Source organism: Cucurbita moschata, unplaced genomic scaffold (genome assembly GCF_002738365.1).
Source record: "Cucurbita moschata cultivar Rifu unplaced genomic scaffold, Cmos_1.0 Cmo_Scf00028, whole genome shotgun sequence".
NCBI lineage: Eukaryota > Viridiplantae > Streptophyta > Magnoliopsida > Cucurbitales > Cucurbitaceae > Cucurbita > Cucurbita moschata.
In genome coordinates, this window is record NW_019268544.1 from 2,854,907 (window position 1) to 2,871,678 (window position 16,772).

At 36.6% G+C, this 16,772-nt stretch overlaps 3 protein-coding genes, 1 long non-coding RNA gene and 1 other non-coding gene across 9 annotated transcripts in view; 2 read left to right on the forward strand and 3 right to left on the reverse strand.

Annotated features, from left to right (window-relative positions):
- The first annotated feature begins 605 nt into the window (after positions 1–605).
- Positions 606–2,995, forward strand: LOC111463139. Of its 5 annotated transcripts, none has more exons than XM_023106967.1 (7): positions 606–752; positions 834–1,076; positions 1,212–1,550; positions 1,656–1,702; positions 1,934–1,999; positions 2,527–2,659; positions 2,804–2,995. In XM_023106967.1, exons 2-7 carry the CDS (start codon positions 956–958, stop codon positions 2,818–2,820), a joined length of 723 nt encoding a protein of 240 aa, XP_022962735.1. In that variant the 5' UTR covers positions 606–752; positions 834–955; the 3' UTR covers positions 2,821–2,995. The 5 variants fall into 5 exon arrangements, with proteins under 5 accessions (XP_022962735.1, XP_022962739.1, XP_022962736.1 ...); XM_023106971.1 differs by having other exon boundaries at positions 904–1,076; XM_023106968.1 differs by having other exon boundaries at positions 606–740.
- A 1,086-nt stretch (positions 2,996–4,081) lies between these two features.
- Positions 4,082–4,153, reverse strand: TRNAW-CCA. Its single transcript has one exon. It is a non-coding gene; the product is annotated as a tRNA-Trp (tRNA).
- A 405-nt stretch (positions 4,154–4,558) lies between these two features.
- On the reverse strand, positions 4,559–9,573 carry LOC111463328 (probable inactive receptor kinase At5g10020). The gene is made up of 3 exons (XM_023107211.1): positions 7,976–9,573; positions 6,003–7,604; positions 4,559–5,430 (listed from the first exon to the last, which is right to left on the reverse strand). Exons 1-3 carry the CDS (start codon positions 8,916–8,918, stop codon positions 4,850–4,852), a joined length of 3,126 nt encoding a protein of 1,041 aa, XP_022962979.1. The 5' UTR covers positions 8,919–9,573; the 3' UTR covers positions 4,559–4,849.
- A 3,773-nt stretch (positions 9,574–13,346) lies between these two features.
- Positions 13,347–14,488, forward strand: LOC111463310. The gene is made up of 2 exons (XR_002713870.1): positions 13,347–13,903; positions 13,981–14,488. It is a non-coding gene; the product is annotated as an uncharacterized LOC111463310 (long non-coding RNA).
- A 148-nt stretch (positions 14,489–14,636) lies between these two features.
- The window catches only part of LOC111463308 (protein ACTIVITY OF BC1 COMPLEX KINASE 8, chloroplastic-like), an 8,666-nt gene continuing 6,530 nt past the window's right edge, over positions 14,637–16,772 (reverse strand). The window contains exons 14-21 of the mRNA XM_023107189.1: positions 16,438–16,518; positions 16,297–16,357; positions 16,136–16,190; positions 15,951–16,049; positions 15,770–15,859; positions 15,451–15,510; positions 15,243–15,367; positions 14,637–15,100 (exon numbers count right to left, since the gene is read on the reverse strand). Coding sequence (XP_022962957.1) covers positions 15,251–15,367; positions 15,451–15,510; positions 15,770–15,859; positions 15,951–16,049; positions 16,136–16,190; positions 16,297–16,357; positions 16,438–16,518 — 563 coding nt within the window. The 3' untranslated portion in view covers positions 14,637–15,100; positions 15,243–15,250. The remainder of the gene's footprint in view (positions 15,101–15,242; positions 15,368–15,450; positions 15,511–15,769; positions 15,860–15,950; positions 16,050–16,135; positions 16,191–16,296; positions 16,358–16,437; positions 16,519–16,772) is intronic.

The window sequence follows — 16,772 nt, forward strand, 5'->3', positions numbered from 1 at the left end:
TTCTGTACTAATATATCTAAATTTTCCTATTAATAGGGATGAAACATAAGAAAATAAATTAAATTTTATTATCAAATATTTGATAAAAAAATGTATAACTTAAATTTAGGAATTTGACAAAGAAAAAAATTTAAATGTACTTTTTTATTTAATTTAGTCATTTTATTTTAACACGAGATTAATAAATAATTACAAATGTATGTACAATAGATAGTACATTGATACAATTATTGAAATTACATTATATTATTTAAATTAAGAATATTATTATTTTAAAGTGCATGACAATTAAATAATATATTTCAGAAGTATCTGGACTATGAAATAAAATTAAACACTGTAAGCAAACAGAATATTTTATGTTTTTTTTATTTAAGAGAATGGACCCGACTCGACCCGACCCGTTTATGCAATTTTAAAATCTCACTTTAATAATTAATTATTTTTAAAAAATTATGTATACTTTAGAATTTTTTTTTTATATTACTTGGTTGGACTGAATTTCGTTTGGGCTTATTTCTGCTTGACGCGGCCCAGTTTGGGATTGTAATATCCGTTCTATTCATTATTACATTCAAATTAACATCTTTCCCCGCCCGATTTTCCCCACGTCTTAACTCGCTCCTCGCCCGGAGCGGAAGAGGAGGACATCACCTATTTCGCGGCGGTACACCGGCACGGTTTAGTCCTATATTCCTGTCTCCAGTGGTTAGCTTTCGTCAAGTTTTGGAAACCAATTGGTAGGAATTCAGGTTATTTAGACTTTGATTTGTATTTGTTTATGTCAATTATCACTGCGAACTCCAATTACTGTCATTATGCACTACATCTAGGGGTTTGGAAGTTTTTGATCTGTTTTCAATTTATGAAAATCCAGTGACGAAGTGTTTGGATTCGTTTAAGAATGCCGCACAGTGAGTAGTCCAGAAGATTCAAGAGAGACTTGTTGCGGAACATGGCGAGGCGAAAGGCGAAGAAAACTGTTAAGAAGTCTAGCCCTAGGGAAAAAGAAAAGGACGAAGCAGAAAATGAGTTAAAAAGTGAGGAGCAAGAACCTTTGGTCTCTGACGAGGACGGTATGTTGAAATTGATTCTTATTTTCCGAAGCCTGAACTTATTTTTGGGAAGGAAAATTGTTTTGCGTCTCTTTCAATGACAATTGTTCATTGAATTTATATTTTTCCGCTGCTTTTGCCTTCATTTGTGTATAGTTGAACGACATGCTGCTGCAATTCGCGCCATTCGGGATGTGGAGATCGAGCGTTTGATTACTGAATTGCGCTTGCTTCGTTCGTATTTCAACAAAGAGCAATTGCAAACTCCTCTATTGCAATTTTTCAAGGAGAAACTTCCAAACTTGTCCATTTCTGGAAAAGGCGAAGTAGGAGAAATTGAAGTACAGTGGAAGGAAACTGAAAGTGAATTACGCGCCAATCCAGTTGATGGAATGGATGTACACGCTTCTCTCTTACAGCGTCTGTCCATAGCTTATCCTAACTACTCTGCTGGAATGCGATCTTTAAATGGATTTGAATTTTCCAGTAAATCAGGTATATGTAGATTGTGGATTATGGTGCATAAAACGAACTGCTAAGATGCTCCCTTATTTGATGCTTGTTTGCTGCAACTCACCGTATTTTCTCTACTGGTGGCAGTGAAAACCAATCCTTTCAATGTTGAGAGCCTGCAAATTCCGAGCTTGGTAAGTAATTTTGCGTTTGATACCTTAAACTCTTTACTTCGAATTCTCTTCTTTAGATCAGTAAAATGAATGATACCATGTGAGCTCACAAAATTTGTTTTAGTTTGTCTATGTCTATTGTTTCATGTTGTTTATTTGGTGAAGCTGAAGATTGTCCTCTCGTCGGATGGTCATTCATAAGAAGATGCTCGGTATTGACTGATATATTTATTGATAATTCCTGCATTTTAGGTTTTGGAGGCAGAGCCCTCGGATAGTATGATGCTTGGAATGACAGATATTCTCCAAACTCCTGGGGTTAGAACTTCACGTTTTTGCACACCACTTATTGCATTAACTTCGTCTTGTTAATACCCTAGAGTTGTCTGTTATTGGTATTTTCCAGTATTTGTTACATTGTTGTTGACTCAAATCTAGGTACATAGTGGTGGTCTTGGTCAAAGGAACAAAGTTACTGTATTGGTAGCGTCTGTTTTCCATTATTCATTTTTATTTTTATGTTCTATGCTTATCTCATTTCAATATATATAAGAAACAATTTGATTGACAGAATGAAATTTAGAAAACAATTCAGGGAAAGTCTTGACCGGAGGTGCAAAAATGAATTGCAACGAGTACAAAAGTTAGTAAGGCTATGACTAGAAAACAGCTTGAAGTTTATTACACTCAGCTTCGCGAGGTCTCATGGGGAATTGTTTCAAAAAAGTCTTCTTTATCTCTTTTGAAAAAGATCGAGTAACATGTTTTGATAATTGTTTCTAAGAGTCTAATTTTGCTTTTATTTAGTGTATTCTACAATAAGCTAACTAGTTCTGCTTTCATAGGTAAGTAACCAAAGATTGTCCATTGGAATGACACCGAGAACCCGAAGGCTTCCAAAGCCCGGTGAGATGCTTGTATCTATACACGGATCCCCCCTTGGTGTTTATAAGGAAGACAACATGGAAGCAATACATGGTACGTACATATAGGTCATATGTAGACAATGGAGCGTTTCGACGCTTTAATTTGGAACTGTGAATATGTAGGCCAAATAAGTTGGTGGGTATATATACATTTATCATACTTCTGCATGTTTCTAATACATAAATTAATGTGCAGAATCAGATGAGGATTGATTAGCTCTGATTTGAGGCCACTTGACAGCTTGTCGAATGTAAAATTTCAAATTTCTATCTACCTTTTTGTATTGTATCCAACATTTTGATTACTTTCATATTAAGAGCGACTCGTACAAGGTGTATAACTAATTTTAGTGTTACTTTACTCAAAGAAACGAGTTAAAGGTTATGATATCTGGTTTAATTTGATTGCTTTTTATATGATCATCCCGTTTTTACCATATGCATCCATCACTCCATTATGTGTATATGTATCAGCTGAAACAATGCTCTTGTCAAGATCTTTAAACAATGCATCAACTTGTTCCACTTTGAACAAACGCTCTAGTAAGAATGTTGTAAGTAACAATATTTGGCTTACATCGTTCCATTCCCTTCATGTTCTCAAAGTACCAACGAACTTTAGCCAAAACCTTTACTTTGTCCTTGGGAATGAAGATGCGATGTTATAATTGCATGGTAAACAGAAGTATCTAGTTGTACACCGCCCAATATTTGGCTCTGATACCATTTGTAACAGCTCAAACTCACTGGTAGTAGATATTGTCTGTTTTGGCTCGTTACGTATCGCCGTCAACTATATGGTTTTAAAACGGTCTACTGGGGAGAGATTTTCATTCTTATAAAGAATATTTCGTTCCCCTCTCCAACCATGTAGGGTCTCACATAGGCATTCGATTTTGGCCCTTTCCTTCTCGAAATAGATATTAGTCTAGAACAAACCCCATCATCCGCTGTATACCAATGTTGTTTCTGCATCCATCTGAAGACCTGAAAATGAAATACATCATTAGAACACTCATGACCTCTCTCAATAGCAGAATTTTGCTTGCTTAGTCTCACCCAGAAATGACACTCGTTCTTTATCCATGCCAAATAGAACTTGAAATCAATCAACTCTGCCTGTGAATAATTTCATCATTACCCATCTTCTGGCACTCAACAGACAGCAAAAACAGTTTAAAAAATCAACACCCAGAGGCCCAAATTCAGAGTTCATATAGGAAGAATAGCGAACCTCGAGGCGTAATAGTCCAATGTCTTGAGCAATGGTTCTTTGTCGCTGAACTTTCTAATTACACCGCGAACCAGTTCTTCAGCCTCCGACCTGTCCGTCTTCGCCGCAGATTTTCTCTTGGGTCCAGTCGAAATGCAGACCACTCGGGTCGCAACGGCCATCCTCAGGGACGATGGGAGTGGAGCTCATGGCTGAAACAGAACTAAGAAAATATTGTTCGAAAAAAAAAGAACAAAAAATTGAACCCGACGTGAATCGAACACGCAACCTTCTGATCTGGAGTCAGACGCGCTACCATTGCGCCACGGATCCACTTGTTGATAACCCCGCTAACAAAAATTTATATATATTTTTATTTTATTATGATGACAGTCCTTTTTTTATTTTTTTCATGTGACCATTTAATTATGTTAATTTATTATTAAGCTCGAGATCCTTGATTAAAAAACAAAATAACATAATGGATTTTTTAATGATAAAATGCAGAAAAAGTTTCTTATAATTTTGTTACAAAAGGTCTTATATCAATGAACGTGAGAAGCTATTTGCATTCCCAAATAATTAAATTTTATTTATTAAATCATATGTATGTTAAAATATGAATAATACGTCTACGAAATAAGGATGTTATTATAAGTTCCTAGAATTGAATAGGAAGTGGAGATGGAGACGAAAAAAGGTTGGATCAAATGAAATGAAAATGAGAAGAGGCAGACATTGAAAGTGAGCAACATTTTCTTCAATTAACATCATCAAACTGAAACCTTGTAGGGAAAAAGAAAAAAATCAATGGATGGCTTGGCTTGGCTTGTCCATTTACAAGAAAATTTCATGGAGAGAAAAAAATGGTGACAATTAGCCCAAAATCAGGAGGCTGAAACAAATACGAAGTGAAAAAATAGGAAGCAAAAACAATTGGGTCGAGGAACGCGGAAAAAACTAATTCCAAGACGCATGTACACAAGGGGGGGGGGGAGGAGGAGGAGGTGGGTGGATGATGGAAGATGATCAAACAGATATAGCGCATAAATCATCCAAGACTTGTCTGATGTTAGGCCTCTCATTTACAGGGAGAATGCACCTGAGGGACACACCCAGCAGTTCATCCATGGCTTTCGTAGGCTCTTCTTCTCCGACGACGATATCTCTGTCTATGCAGTCCATTCTTCGTCCTTCTTGATCGCATAGACGAACCCAATCGGTGAGATCTACAGCCCCAGATTGGCCTGATATTATGTCGCCTGCACTTCTTTTGGTTAAAAGCTCCATTAAAATCACCCCAAATGAATAAATGTCAGCCTTGAAAGATGGACCAGGTTTTGCCGCACAAGCCAGTTCTGGAGCACAATATCCAAGTGCTCCTAGATTTAGTATCTGCTCCGCAATGCCTGCTGGTGTCATCAAGCGATGAAGGCCATAGTCAGTGAGCCGGGCATCAAAATCACGGCCTGCCAAGATTATATTTGTTGGCTTTAAGTTTCCATGGGGGAGGCCCCTATCATGAAGATATAACAGACAGCGAGCGACTTCCACTGCAATTTTAAGTCTCTGGCTGAACGACAGCCGAGAGTACCTTCGAGGTGTGGTTTCTGCCAAAATCGAAACAAACACAATGAATCATTAGAACACACAGTAGTAGTCTTGGAGAGAGTCTGATTGCAAGTGAAAATATGTCTGCAAGTCGTATACAAGCACGTGAAGGGTCGCGCTATTCTAGTGTTTATTAAAAAAAAAATTCCACAAGTTCCTTGCAAACTTGGCAGGAATTCATGTTGCCAAGCGCAAGCTAAACATTCTTGCGCCCATTATAAACAAGATACAAGTATAATAAGAACATAGAGACAGCATCCAAAACAGGCCATTTTCAATTGTTGTACGGTCATTCTTTCAAAGATAAATGCAAAAAATCCCATTAAAACTGTACGAAATTCGGGTGCACAGAGATCGGAACACCTTCAAAGATAAGTTTAGACGTTATTAGTAGTTTGTCGAATCTTGCACCGTTTACTATCAACTACACAGGACGACGGGCACTAAAATTCAGCAGTTTAATTTGAAAGAAGAAACTATCCTGGTCAAGTGCAGTTCCATACAGTCAGCAACAGTAAAATATATAGGAAAAAAGAATCCAAACATGATAAGAAAGTTCCAACACTCTTACCGTAAAGATGTAAGGCTAAGCTATCTCCCAAAATATAGTCAACTAGAAGAAGCCGCTCTTGTTCTCTGGGACCCCAATAATAAGCTCGTAAAGGAACAATGCTTTTATGCCTCATTGATCCAATTTTTTTAACTTCCTTGGCAAATTCCTTCTTATGTTTGACCAGTCCGACACGTAACCACTTAACAGCGAGCATATGTCCACTATCGAGAGTAGCTTTATATAGTGTTCCATGACTGCTTCTACCAAGAACTTCAGCCGGAGCTCTGGATAATTCCTCAGCAGTGAATAGCAGTGAATTGTCTAGAAAAAACAACTCACCAGCTAATCGATCTGGTGAATACACATCTAGTGTCGCAGGTTGTTCACGCCCATCGACAAACTGGTGTGAGGAAGATAGTGGGGGATCTGGGGAGGAGTTTCTCCCAGAAGTAACGGGATGATCATCGAGCAAATTAGGAATAATCATCGATGAACTTGTTGCAGCTCCTCCAGGTAAAACATGTTCCGAAATCTCAGATAAGAATTCTGCTTGCCCTGATAATGATCTTGAAGTGGAGGTTAGTAAATGATCATTTGACAAACTTGAAGAGGTTGGTGGAGGCTGATTGTTTGGTTGAAATTTGAAAAGAGAAGGCCCGAAATGTTCTATCTTAATGTCCCTCTCAGCACCTTGGCTGCTAAATATACTTCTTCCATGGAAATCTTTAAGTTGTGCTCTATGATAGGCCAGTAAAAGAAAAACAATCATCACAACTGCTCCAACTGAGGCAAGAATAATAGCTATTTGGATGTTAGCTTTAGGAGTACGATGTCTTCCCGGCTCGGAGAAATTATTTGGAATCGTGTTCTGAGGACCTATATCTTCTGGTAAGCTAAGCTTACCATTTCCAGGACGAAATGATGAGATAGGGAAGTTTCTTAAATTCTCTGGAACGTCACCTGAGAGATCATTGTAGGACACGTTAAAAACAAGTAGATTGGGAAGCATATCCGGGATTTTACCGGTAAATTTGTTGTTTGATAAATCAAGATACTCCAAGTTACTCAATCTGTTCAATTGATCAGGAAGCGATCCTGATAATTCATTCTTGGCAAGATTTAGCAATTTGAGCCTCACCAACTTATCTATCTCAGCTGAAATCCCACCAGTCAAGGAATTATTGGATAGATCAAGATATTCCATTGGCGGGTCTGAAGGTTTAACTAACAACTCACTAACACTTGAGCCTTGAAGGGGAATGGGACCCGTAAACCGGTTTCCTGAAAGATTAAGGCTGATCAAGGTAACAGATGATAAGAAACTAGCAGGGATCGTACCGCTAAGAGCATTTAAACTGAAGTCAACAGCATATATACTAGGAGAGCTCCCCAATGTAAACGGCAAAGGGCCAACTAAGAAATTATTTCTGACATTAAGCACCTTTAATCCCTCAAAGAAGGAAGTTGAGTTTGGGAAACTTCCTGAGAATTTGTTTGAACTTAAATCAAGAACCTCAAATTTGGCTTCCCAATTCTGCATAATCGATATATCGCCAGATAAAGCGTTGGATGAAAGATCCAAAAATTTCAAAGTAGACGAGTTGACGTGAAGAATCGAACCTGCAAGGCAAATAATGAATCGCGTTCAGAAAAAGTAACAAACATAGTCACAGATGACAGTGTATGTTCAGAAAATCAAAGTTCGAATTCATATCAGACAATAAAATTGGCCACAGAGTCTTCATCATATAGTAAGAAAGATAATCTAAATGATCCTTTCTTGAAACCTGTTGAACTGAATTAGATTATCTATGAACTCAACTTCATCGTTCATGTGACTTACTGATTTCAGGCCAAACATCACCAAAAACATCAAAAAGGAAAATAAAAACCATGATAGGAGATCTAAGTTGAATGCACCATCTAACAGTCAATCAATCTCCAGGGAACCATAAATAGTGGGGAAATAGTAAGACAAAGCGATTCTTTACCTGTAAATGCATTGCCACTAAGATCCAATTCCTCCAATTGCAAAGACCTGTTTAACAGTTCCCCAGGCACCAAGCCGGATAAGAGATTATTACCAAGCCTCAAAATCCGCAGATTAGGCAAGGCCCCAAATGAAGGCAATTCTCCTATAATCTGGTTATGACCCATATCCAAAAGCACCAAGTTTCGAAATAACATGAGAGAATCAGCGTCAAAGAACCCACCATTCAATCTATTGAAACTTACGTTGAAATTCTTCAAAGTATTAGCCAGACTAGAGATGTTCCCGGAGCCAACTGAAACTCCACCGTAGAACTCATTGTCGCTTAAATCAACATGTTCAACATTCCGCAGCTGGGAAACCAACAGGCCAATGTTCCCATAAAGTCGATTAGAGTGCAAATCCAATACCTTGAGCTGATTAAGATTTAATGTACCAACTGGAAACCCACCAGTGAAGTGATTTACAGAGAAATTAAGATAGTTCAGATTGTAAAGATCATTGATCCGCGCGGGGATCGGCCCGTAAAATCTATTGAAAGACAGATCCAAATGCTGCAGACTATATAATGTCCCAAGAGCTGGAACAAGCCTTCCAGTGAAATCATTCCCAGAAAGACTCAAATTCTTAAGGCTCTTAAGCCCAATCAGAGTCTGAAACTTCAACTCCCCGCCCAAGCCTAGATGGTCCAGCACAATTGCAGACACATTACCGTTCTCATCACAAGACACGCCAGTCCAGGACAAAGGACAACCATCGGAGTTCGAAACAAAGGCCAAATCCCACTTCCCCTGAAGCGAGTTGTGCGGATCTTTCTGAATCCCCTTCTTGAATTCAAGCAGGCAGTTGAGTTCAGAATCAGAGGCTGCGGAAACCAAGACGATAAGGAGATAAACGAAGTAAACAGAGAGAACTCCGTGGTATAAATAAGAATCGAGATTCATTGGTGACAATGTGGGAAACCCTAATAATTCATCGACGGATTTTGCCCACACTAGAAGAGAAGAGTACTCAAAACCCTAGAACCAGGCCGAACGTCAAGAAAAGAAGAGAGATAAAGTTGAGATAGAAGCGGAGTATATGTACATCAGAATCCAAACAACGAAGAGAGAGAGAGAAAGAGAAAGCGTTAAAAATGGCGGTTTTGGTCAGATGTGAAAGCCAAGTAAAACCACAGTCAAACAAAAGGACAATGCTCCAAAACAACTCGCCGGCTCCGAATCCATCTCCATTCTTCTGTTCTCTCCTCCCGCCGGTACTCTCCTCCGTCGCTCCACATGCTCTCACCTCCACAATAACACCGACTTGACGCCGTCAGTACAAGAAAGAGTAAAGGAAAGAAGATTTTAGGTCAACAGAGATGGCGGCTTCCTGTTTCTTCTTTGTTCTTCTACTGGTCGTTGATGTCAGGGCTGGTGAACTGAGAAGACGAAGGCAGTGCCGGTGAAGGGGAGGAGGAATCAGCCGGCGTTAAGAGGATTCGTTCTTGCTCTCTGTTTCTCTATCCTTCAGTTCCGCAGATAATCATGGAGGTTTTGATCGTAATGGAGGTGGATAACAGCTAAGCAAAATTTCCTAATATTTTTCTTACTTATAAAAAATAGTGTTTTTATTTTTCTTTCAATTACAACAAATAAATTCCTCTGCTTTTTCTAATTCTTTCTTGGAAATTTACTAAAATAAGTAAATTGTACATTTATTTTCTTTTTTCGTCTTTTTTTTTTTTAATATTTTGAAAAAGACCAAGATGTCGTCTTTTTCTAATACCTAGATGTCTTTTTATACATCCAACTTCTTGGACAAATAATGTCCCATAATTGACCTAGATTTATTTTCATAAATTTTGTTTCTCATTTTTGTCTTAATTTTTAACATATATCTCACCCATCTAATATTTATTACACACCAAATTTAAAATTTATAGATTAATTTAATTTTGTCCGTTTGGAAATGTAAATTTGTAAATTTGAATCATCCCCCTTCCAAAATGTTGAAAAATTACTAATGTCTTAATTATGATCGGTTCGCTTGGTAAATGGTATTATATTATTATGAAAATATGTTTGGTTCTTAAACTTTTTTAGAGGGCATTTCGGTTTTTTTTTTTTTTTTTTGTTCCTAATTTTTGAAACTTTTATGTTTGGACATTTTTTTAGAGTTCACTCGTAGGTGTGACAGAAGAATTAAACTTTTAACTTTCGGTTGACAATATGTTATAATAAATCAATTTGTGCTCGAGTTTCCACTTATTGATTATTTTAATATTAAATTATTTATTTAATCTATAACATTTAAGTTTGAGTTTTAAAAAAAAATGATCATTTTTTTTTACTTTCATTTAATGTGAAATAAACTCTAGACTTGAAATTTTATTTTATAAAAGAAGGTAAAATATATATTTTTTTAATTCTGAAAATAGTTTGAAATGAATTTCACCATTAGTAATTTTTAAAAGAAAAATTAATTATAATCGAAATTAATGACTTGACTAATTTGATATTGATCGCTTAGATTTCATGGCTTTTTTGTTTTTATTCCTTTTATTCTTTATTTTCTCTCTCCGTCCATTCTCCAAACTCTTCATTTTCTCCGGTGGGTATTATCGTCGTTGCCAACTACCGGCGATTCGTCGTTTCAGCAACCGTTCCCCATGGCTCAGCTTCTTCTTCCTCCATCGCCCCCGGAAACGAGCCAATCAAATGGAAAATCCGAGTCTTCGGTGCCAACTCTCCGCCCCAAATCGCCTTTCGGGGTTAGGAATCACAATTATTCACAATGGTATGAAATTGTCCACTTTGACTCCTTTGGTTTTGCTTTGGACTTTTCCAAAATGTCTCATACCAATAGAGATAGTATTCCTCACTTATAAACTCGTGATATTCCACTAAATTAACCAATGTGGGCCTCCCAATCCTCAACTTTTTGGGTCATCCGATTAGAGATCCCATGAACTCCCAATCCTCATTCTATAGTTTTGAGTCCATCACTATTAAATGATTAACTTAACTTCTTCAAACCTTTTTGGGTGTATGGTGTTAAATGAACACAACTCTCTACAATAGTATGATATTGTTCACTTTGAGCATGAGTTCTTATGACTTTGCTTTGAGCTTCTCCCAAAAGACCTCACACCAATGGAGACAGTATTTTTTTTTATTAAACCCATGATCATTTCTTGAATTAGTCAATGTGGGACTTTCATCCAACAAATGGGAGCTGAAGAAGCTGTTAACGGCAGAGCAAAAGCAAATATATATAGAGAGAGATGGATTGTAATCACAACTCTTTACAATGATATGATATTGTCCACTTTGAGCATAAACATTCATGACTGTGCTTTGAGCTTCTCCAAAATGCCTCATTCTAGAGATAGTATTTCTCACTTATAAACCCAAATCAAATCTAATCAGGGTAAGGCTCCAAACGAAAGACCGATTGATGATATTTGTCGACAATAACACCCATCGGAGAGATGAAGAGGAAGACGTTGAGTGAGAGATAAAAGAAAAGAGAAAAAGAAAAATCCAAGCAATCTGAAAAAATAATATAAAATTAGTAAAGGCCATCCACCATTTAAATTTTGCAATTAACTCACCTAACATTTAGAATCATTTTTCAAATTTCAAAAATTAAAAGTTACCAATTCAAATTTCAAAAACTTAACCAAATATATCAATTTTGACAACAATTTCCATTATTATAATTGAATGAAATATACTAAAAACAAACAAATGTAGTTGTCCTGTATGGTTTAAAGTCAATGAAGAAGCCAAAACACAAGTCTCTGTCATTATCTTTAATTTATAAGATATGTTCATGATTAATTTTAAGTATTTCATCAATGACTCAAATAAATAATTTAAATTGAAAATTTAAAGTTGAAATTGAATATATAGTATAATAATTATTATAATAAAAATATAAGTTATATTCCAATATTGAAATAAAAATTATAATAAATATACACTCATCTAATCAACAAACTTGGCATCAAAATTTTCACCATCTTAACAAAGTATTTAAAACTAACTCATACGACTTTTCCACTAATATATATATCTTAAAAATTATTATTTTTTCTTTCAGAAAAGCACTTTCTAGTAATTTACAAACGTTTGAACATATATTTGAAAAAGAATACCAATAATTAAAAACAATGACCATATAAAAACACTAAAAATTTAACACATTTGCATTTCCAGTTTGGCCTTTGTGAAAATTGAACAGGGAGAATACCTGGCAGTTTTGGCCTTATTGCTGGCCACATTCTCTCTTGAACACGCACACAGCCATCCACCAGAGATCTACGAGTGGCAACTCTGGCTTTTTTAGGGTAAAAAAGGTGCCCCCACCTCTTTTTCTCATAAGCTTGCCTTCATCCAAACCCTGCTTACCCTGAACGTTCAACAAATGCACAAGTTCAACTCTTGATATTAACAGGGCAAAAGGTGATTAGATAAAGAAGAAATCAGCCCTCTAAATAATGATAGGAAATTTCCAAGAGTATTATTTTTTGGTTCCACAAGAAGTATGGCCCAAGCCAACTATGAGAAAACTGGTTTCTCAAGCAATGTGTAATTAATATTATAAGCTTGATTCCTTCCAAACAGGCTTATGGCAGTTCAAGCAAAAATTAAGGTTTCTGTACTCTACCAAAAAGGCAATTTTTTTTTATTAAGAATGAAGAAGTCGACCAAATTTGGGAGAACTGGAAAAGCTCTATCCAAGGTGAAATAGAATTCCAAGAACGTGTAACTAAATGCCTTTAAGCAAAACCATCAACAATTTAAAGCAGTGGGGATTTCAATGTCATGTCAGAATATATAAACAAGGTTCAGAGTAGTTAATGGAGTCTAGGTAAATACATTTTTCACAATTTATTTTACAAACCCATCCATTATTTAAATACTATATATATCACAACTTGCAATATTATATGTATGGATTTAAGACTCCTTCCCTTTAAAAAATGCCATGGTAGCACATTACCTAACACGCACACACACATAAAATGATTCCCTGTAAAGGATAGAGATTATAAAAAGATGCAATCACATTGTGACTCTTCTAATATATTGACCAAATCAATTGGTTGTATTGTTCACGATTTTCTACATAAGATCTGCACGACGTGATTTCAATGGCAGAAAATGGCATCTTAGGTGACTTTCCTATTGACCAAATTATTCTGTCATATTGTTCTTAATTTTCTGCATAAGATCTGTACTAAGTGATTTAATTGACAGAAGATAGCATCGTATAAGTAAGCAGCAGCTACTACCTCTTCATAATCTGAGGCTCTAAGATGATTCATTTGAGTTCCGTATTTAGTCAATAAGTTTGCAAAATAATTAACAAAATAAAGGTCGAACCTGTAGCTGGCGGTGGGGGGCGAGTGAGTGGCTAGCAACGTGAGCGTGGATCAGCAACCAGACCAAGAGAGAAGTGACAGCTCGGAGAATCTTGAAGATAAAACCAAATTAATAGCAACTTTCCACGCACCTCAGCTCCCTTCATTTTGTTTATGGATGCATTCGAGAGAGGCACCAAGAAAGCCAACCCATTTCCTTGAGGGTCGAGCTTCGCTGCCAAGGAATCAGGCGACAGGTCAAAAGCAAGCTCAATTTCACAAAAGCACATCTATCAAAAAGATTAGAAATTAGTTGTACCAGTATAATATTTTTGTCTGAAGAAGCTTTCAAGATCTTGTCCTGTCGGTGCCTGTCTAGTTTCTGAATCCCATGATCTGAAGCTTCTTCATCTTATAAAACGCTACTTACTCCTAGTTTGACAGCAAAACTTTCTCCACTCAATGAGATCCCTAAGATTTGCTATCTTTCTGATTTTCTTCTTCTGCTTTGCTCTGGTTGGGCATGGACGTGCAAAATCCAATGAACTAGTGGTGGGTTCCATTAAATCCTTCCATTTGGTAAGCCTCTCTTTCTGTCTCTCTGTTTCTCTATTTCTCTGAGTTCATACTGTATTAAATGATGGTTCTTACATTAGGGGCAAACACAGGGAAGATCCAAGTGTCAAGATGTTAGTGATGAATGCAAAATGGGGGGAGGCAGAAAAGAGAGTGTTTTTGAACATGAAGACTATGTCTACACTCAATCTATTCCTTAGTTTATGCAAACTCCATGCAATCTAAATTTCTTACTTCAGTGGCAGAGATAATAAGAGAATCATAACCTGTGTCCATACCTCATTTGTCAAGTAGCAGCAGCAATTCACAAGCAGTTTAAAGCTTCAAACTTCTTTCCTTTGTGGAAACTGCAACTCCTCTGAAGATGACGTTTCTGGCTGCATGGTAAATAGTGCCTTTGTATTTGCAAAATAAAGGGAAGGTATTGGTGTGAAAATGGTAGATGTTAAGTGCGAAGGAGGATGGGATAAAATAAAATGTTCCAAACATGAAGGCTGTCTTCAGCCAACAACTCTCTTCGATTGTGCAAAGTTCCATAATTCATGCTGTCTAAAATATCTACTCAAATGAGAATAATTACAGTGTAAAAGAAACTCTTCTAATGAGTCGAGTATATACCTTTTCTAAGTAACTGTAGTTCATAACGAAAACTGAAGTTTCAATCTTAGTGGTACTTTTTTGCAGTCCACTTGATTCTGGCGCGAAAGATGGATGAGAGAATGAAACAAGCAAAAAAAACATGAACCCAGAAATGGGATTTAGAATTAAGTTATCTATTGCATCTACATATTATATACATAAACGAGGGGAGGAAAATAATTCTATGTTGCAGCATTCTGCATAATACATTAACATTTTCCAATATCTAATAAAAACGGTGCATACATTATTCCATATTTTCACCGACTAATTGTTTAAACTATAACTGCTGCCAGACTCGATGACACACCTGTGGAGTGCTTATGAGGCAAGCTCAAAATACTCAGAAAACAGAGCTGGTTAACCAACCATATGGAGAAAATCAATTCGTATCATATGATTTCAGTAAACTCGGAAGAAGTTCTCACGTTTCCAACCCAAATCATCTAATATAATCTTTAGATGATGTATACCTCAGGCTACAAACCAGTGCTTTCAAACAACTATGTGATGAGAATTGTAAGCAGATTCATTTGCTGTGGTGATTCATAACTCTGAAACCTGAAACATGTCCATTTGGAAGGTCGTGATGTTCGGGATCACTTAAATTCAACATATATTTTCAAGGAATTGTATCCACTTGCGAGGGCAATGCCATGTCACGAGAGGGCAGGAAGAGGGGAGGCGGTAAGGAATTACTTACCTATTTTTTCACGCGGTTCCTGTTATCAACTTCTCCCGCTCATCTATTCTTTTGACTTTGATAAGACCGATGAGGACTTGGAACCCAAAAAAGGCACAACATATGTAGGCAATAGTGGCAGGCATCTGAAAAAAGTATAGCAACTATTCAATAATCATAAGGCAATACAGATGGCAGCAAGTTCAGAGAAAACAAGAGCACCTCTTACCCGAATAGAATTGATATATAATATTGTTGCAAGGTTGATTAGGCTTCCAGCAGCTATTGCCTGTTAATGGTCAAAAGGTGGGATATTGAACTTGCCAGAATATAATCTTTCCAACATATGCAGAAAGTTGTACAAATTTTCGTCTATAACTTTTACAACAAAAAATCTATTTGGATCTTGGTAGACCTCCCAACCTTCATACGTAGAAGGATGGGAGGTCAATAAGATCTCTATGGATCCCAACTGATAATGTGGTCGAAATATGTTAACATGCAAACAAGCCCACCAGGCAAGCATGTGAAACAACTGAAAAACTCACATTTCCTAGCGTCTTCTGAACTGTTGCAACACGTTGGAATGCTCTTTCAGATTCCAAAGCCCGAACTCTAAGCTTGAGATCACCTTGCTCCTGTTGATTAAATAAAATTCAGGTCCAATATGAAAGTTACATCTAAGGTCTGACATGCCCATTGATTTCAGGGAAGGTTTGTCGTCATTACCAGTCTTTGGATAACTTCAGCAAGTTTTTCAACTCTTTCGGCCTGTCTAAATAAGTTATAGAATGCACGAGACTGCCTATCCCATCTCTTTCTGAAGTCCTGAACGTTTGTAGGATTGAAAATCAAGCTCGCAATAAGAAAATTATGTGAAATACGACGAAGTGGAAAAGGACAATCATGTTTACCTTCACGGCAACCTCAACTCCAGCTTCCCGAAATTTCAATAATTCCAGAGCATATCTAAATGATGAGCATAACGCCATGTAAGATAAGCAGAAAAACTTTCACATCCTAAAATGTCAAGATTAGAGGAGTTTAAAATATTGTAAGCCCTGACAAAACTCACGGCTTGGCAATTTCAGTAATATCAAATCGTGGGTCGAGGCCTTTCCCAATGCCATCTAATACTGCAGGAATAGTTTGTTTTTCAGCGTTTAATGTCATTATACGATTTTGCAACAGTTCCTTCATATTTATTGTAAATTACCTGAAAATGCTCTAACAACAAATGTGAATGTGGCCGGAAAGCGAAATGGTTGGTCTGCTGCAATGGCTAATAGATCTTCTCCTGTTAGGAGAGTGCAACAACTATGAGCGGGACTCTATACACAAGCTCACTACGATTTTTGTAGCATCAAGTATAAACAACATTATTATATCGTACAATTTGAAAGGAGAAACTTTGTAATCATCTGAAATCACTTAGATTAGATATTCATATGCAGACACTCGTATTTCACTTAGGAATAAAGAGAGTTTTTTTTTTTTTTTTTTTTTTTTTTTTTTTTTTTTTTTTTTTTTTTTTTTTTTTTTTTTTTTTTT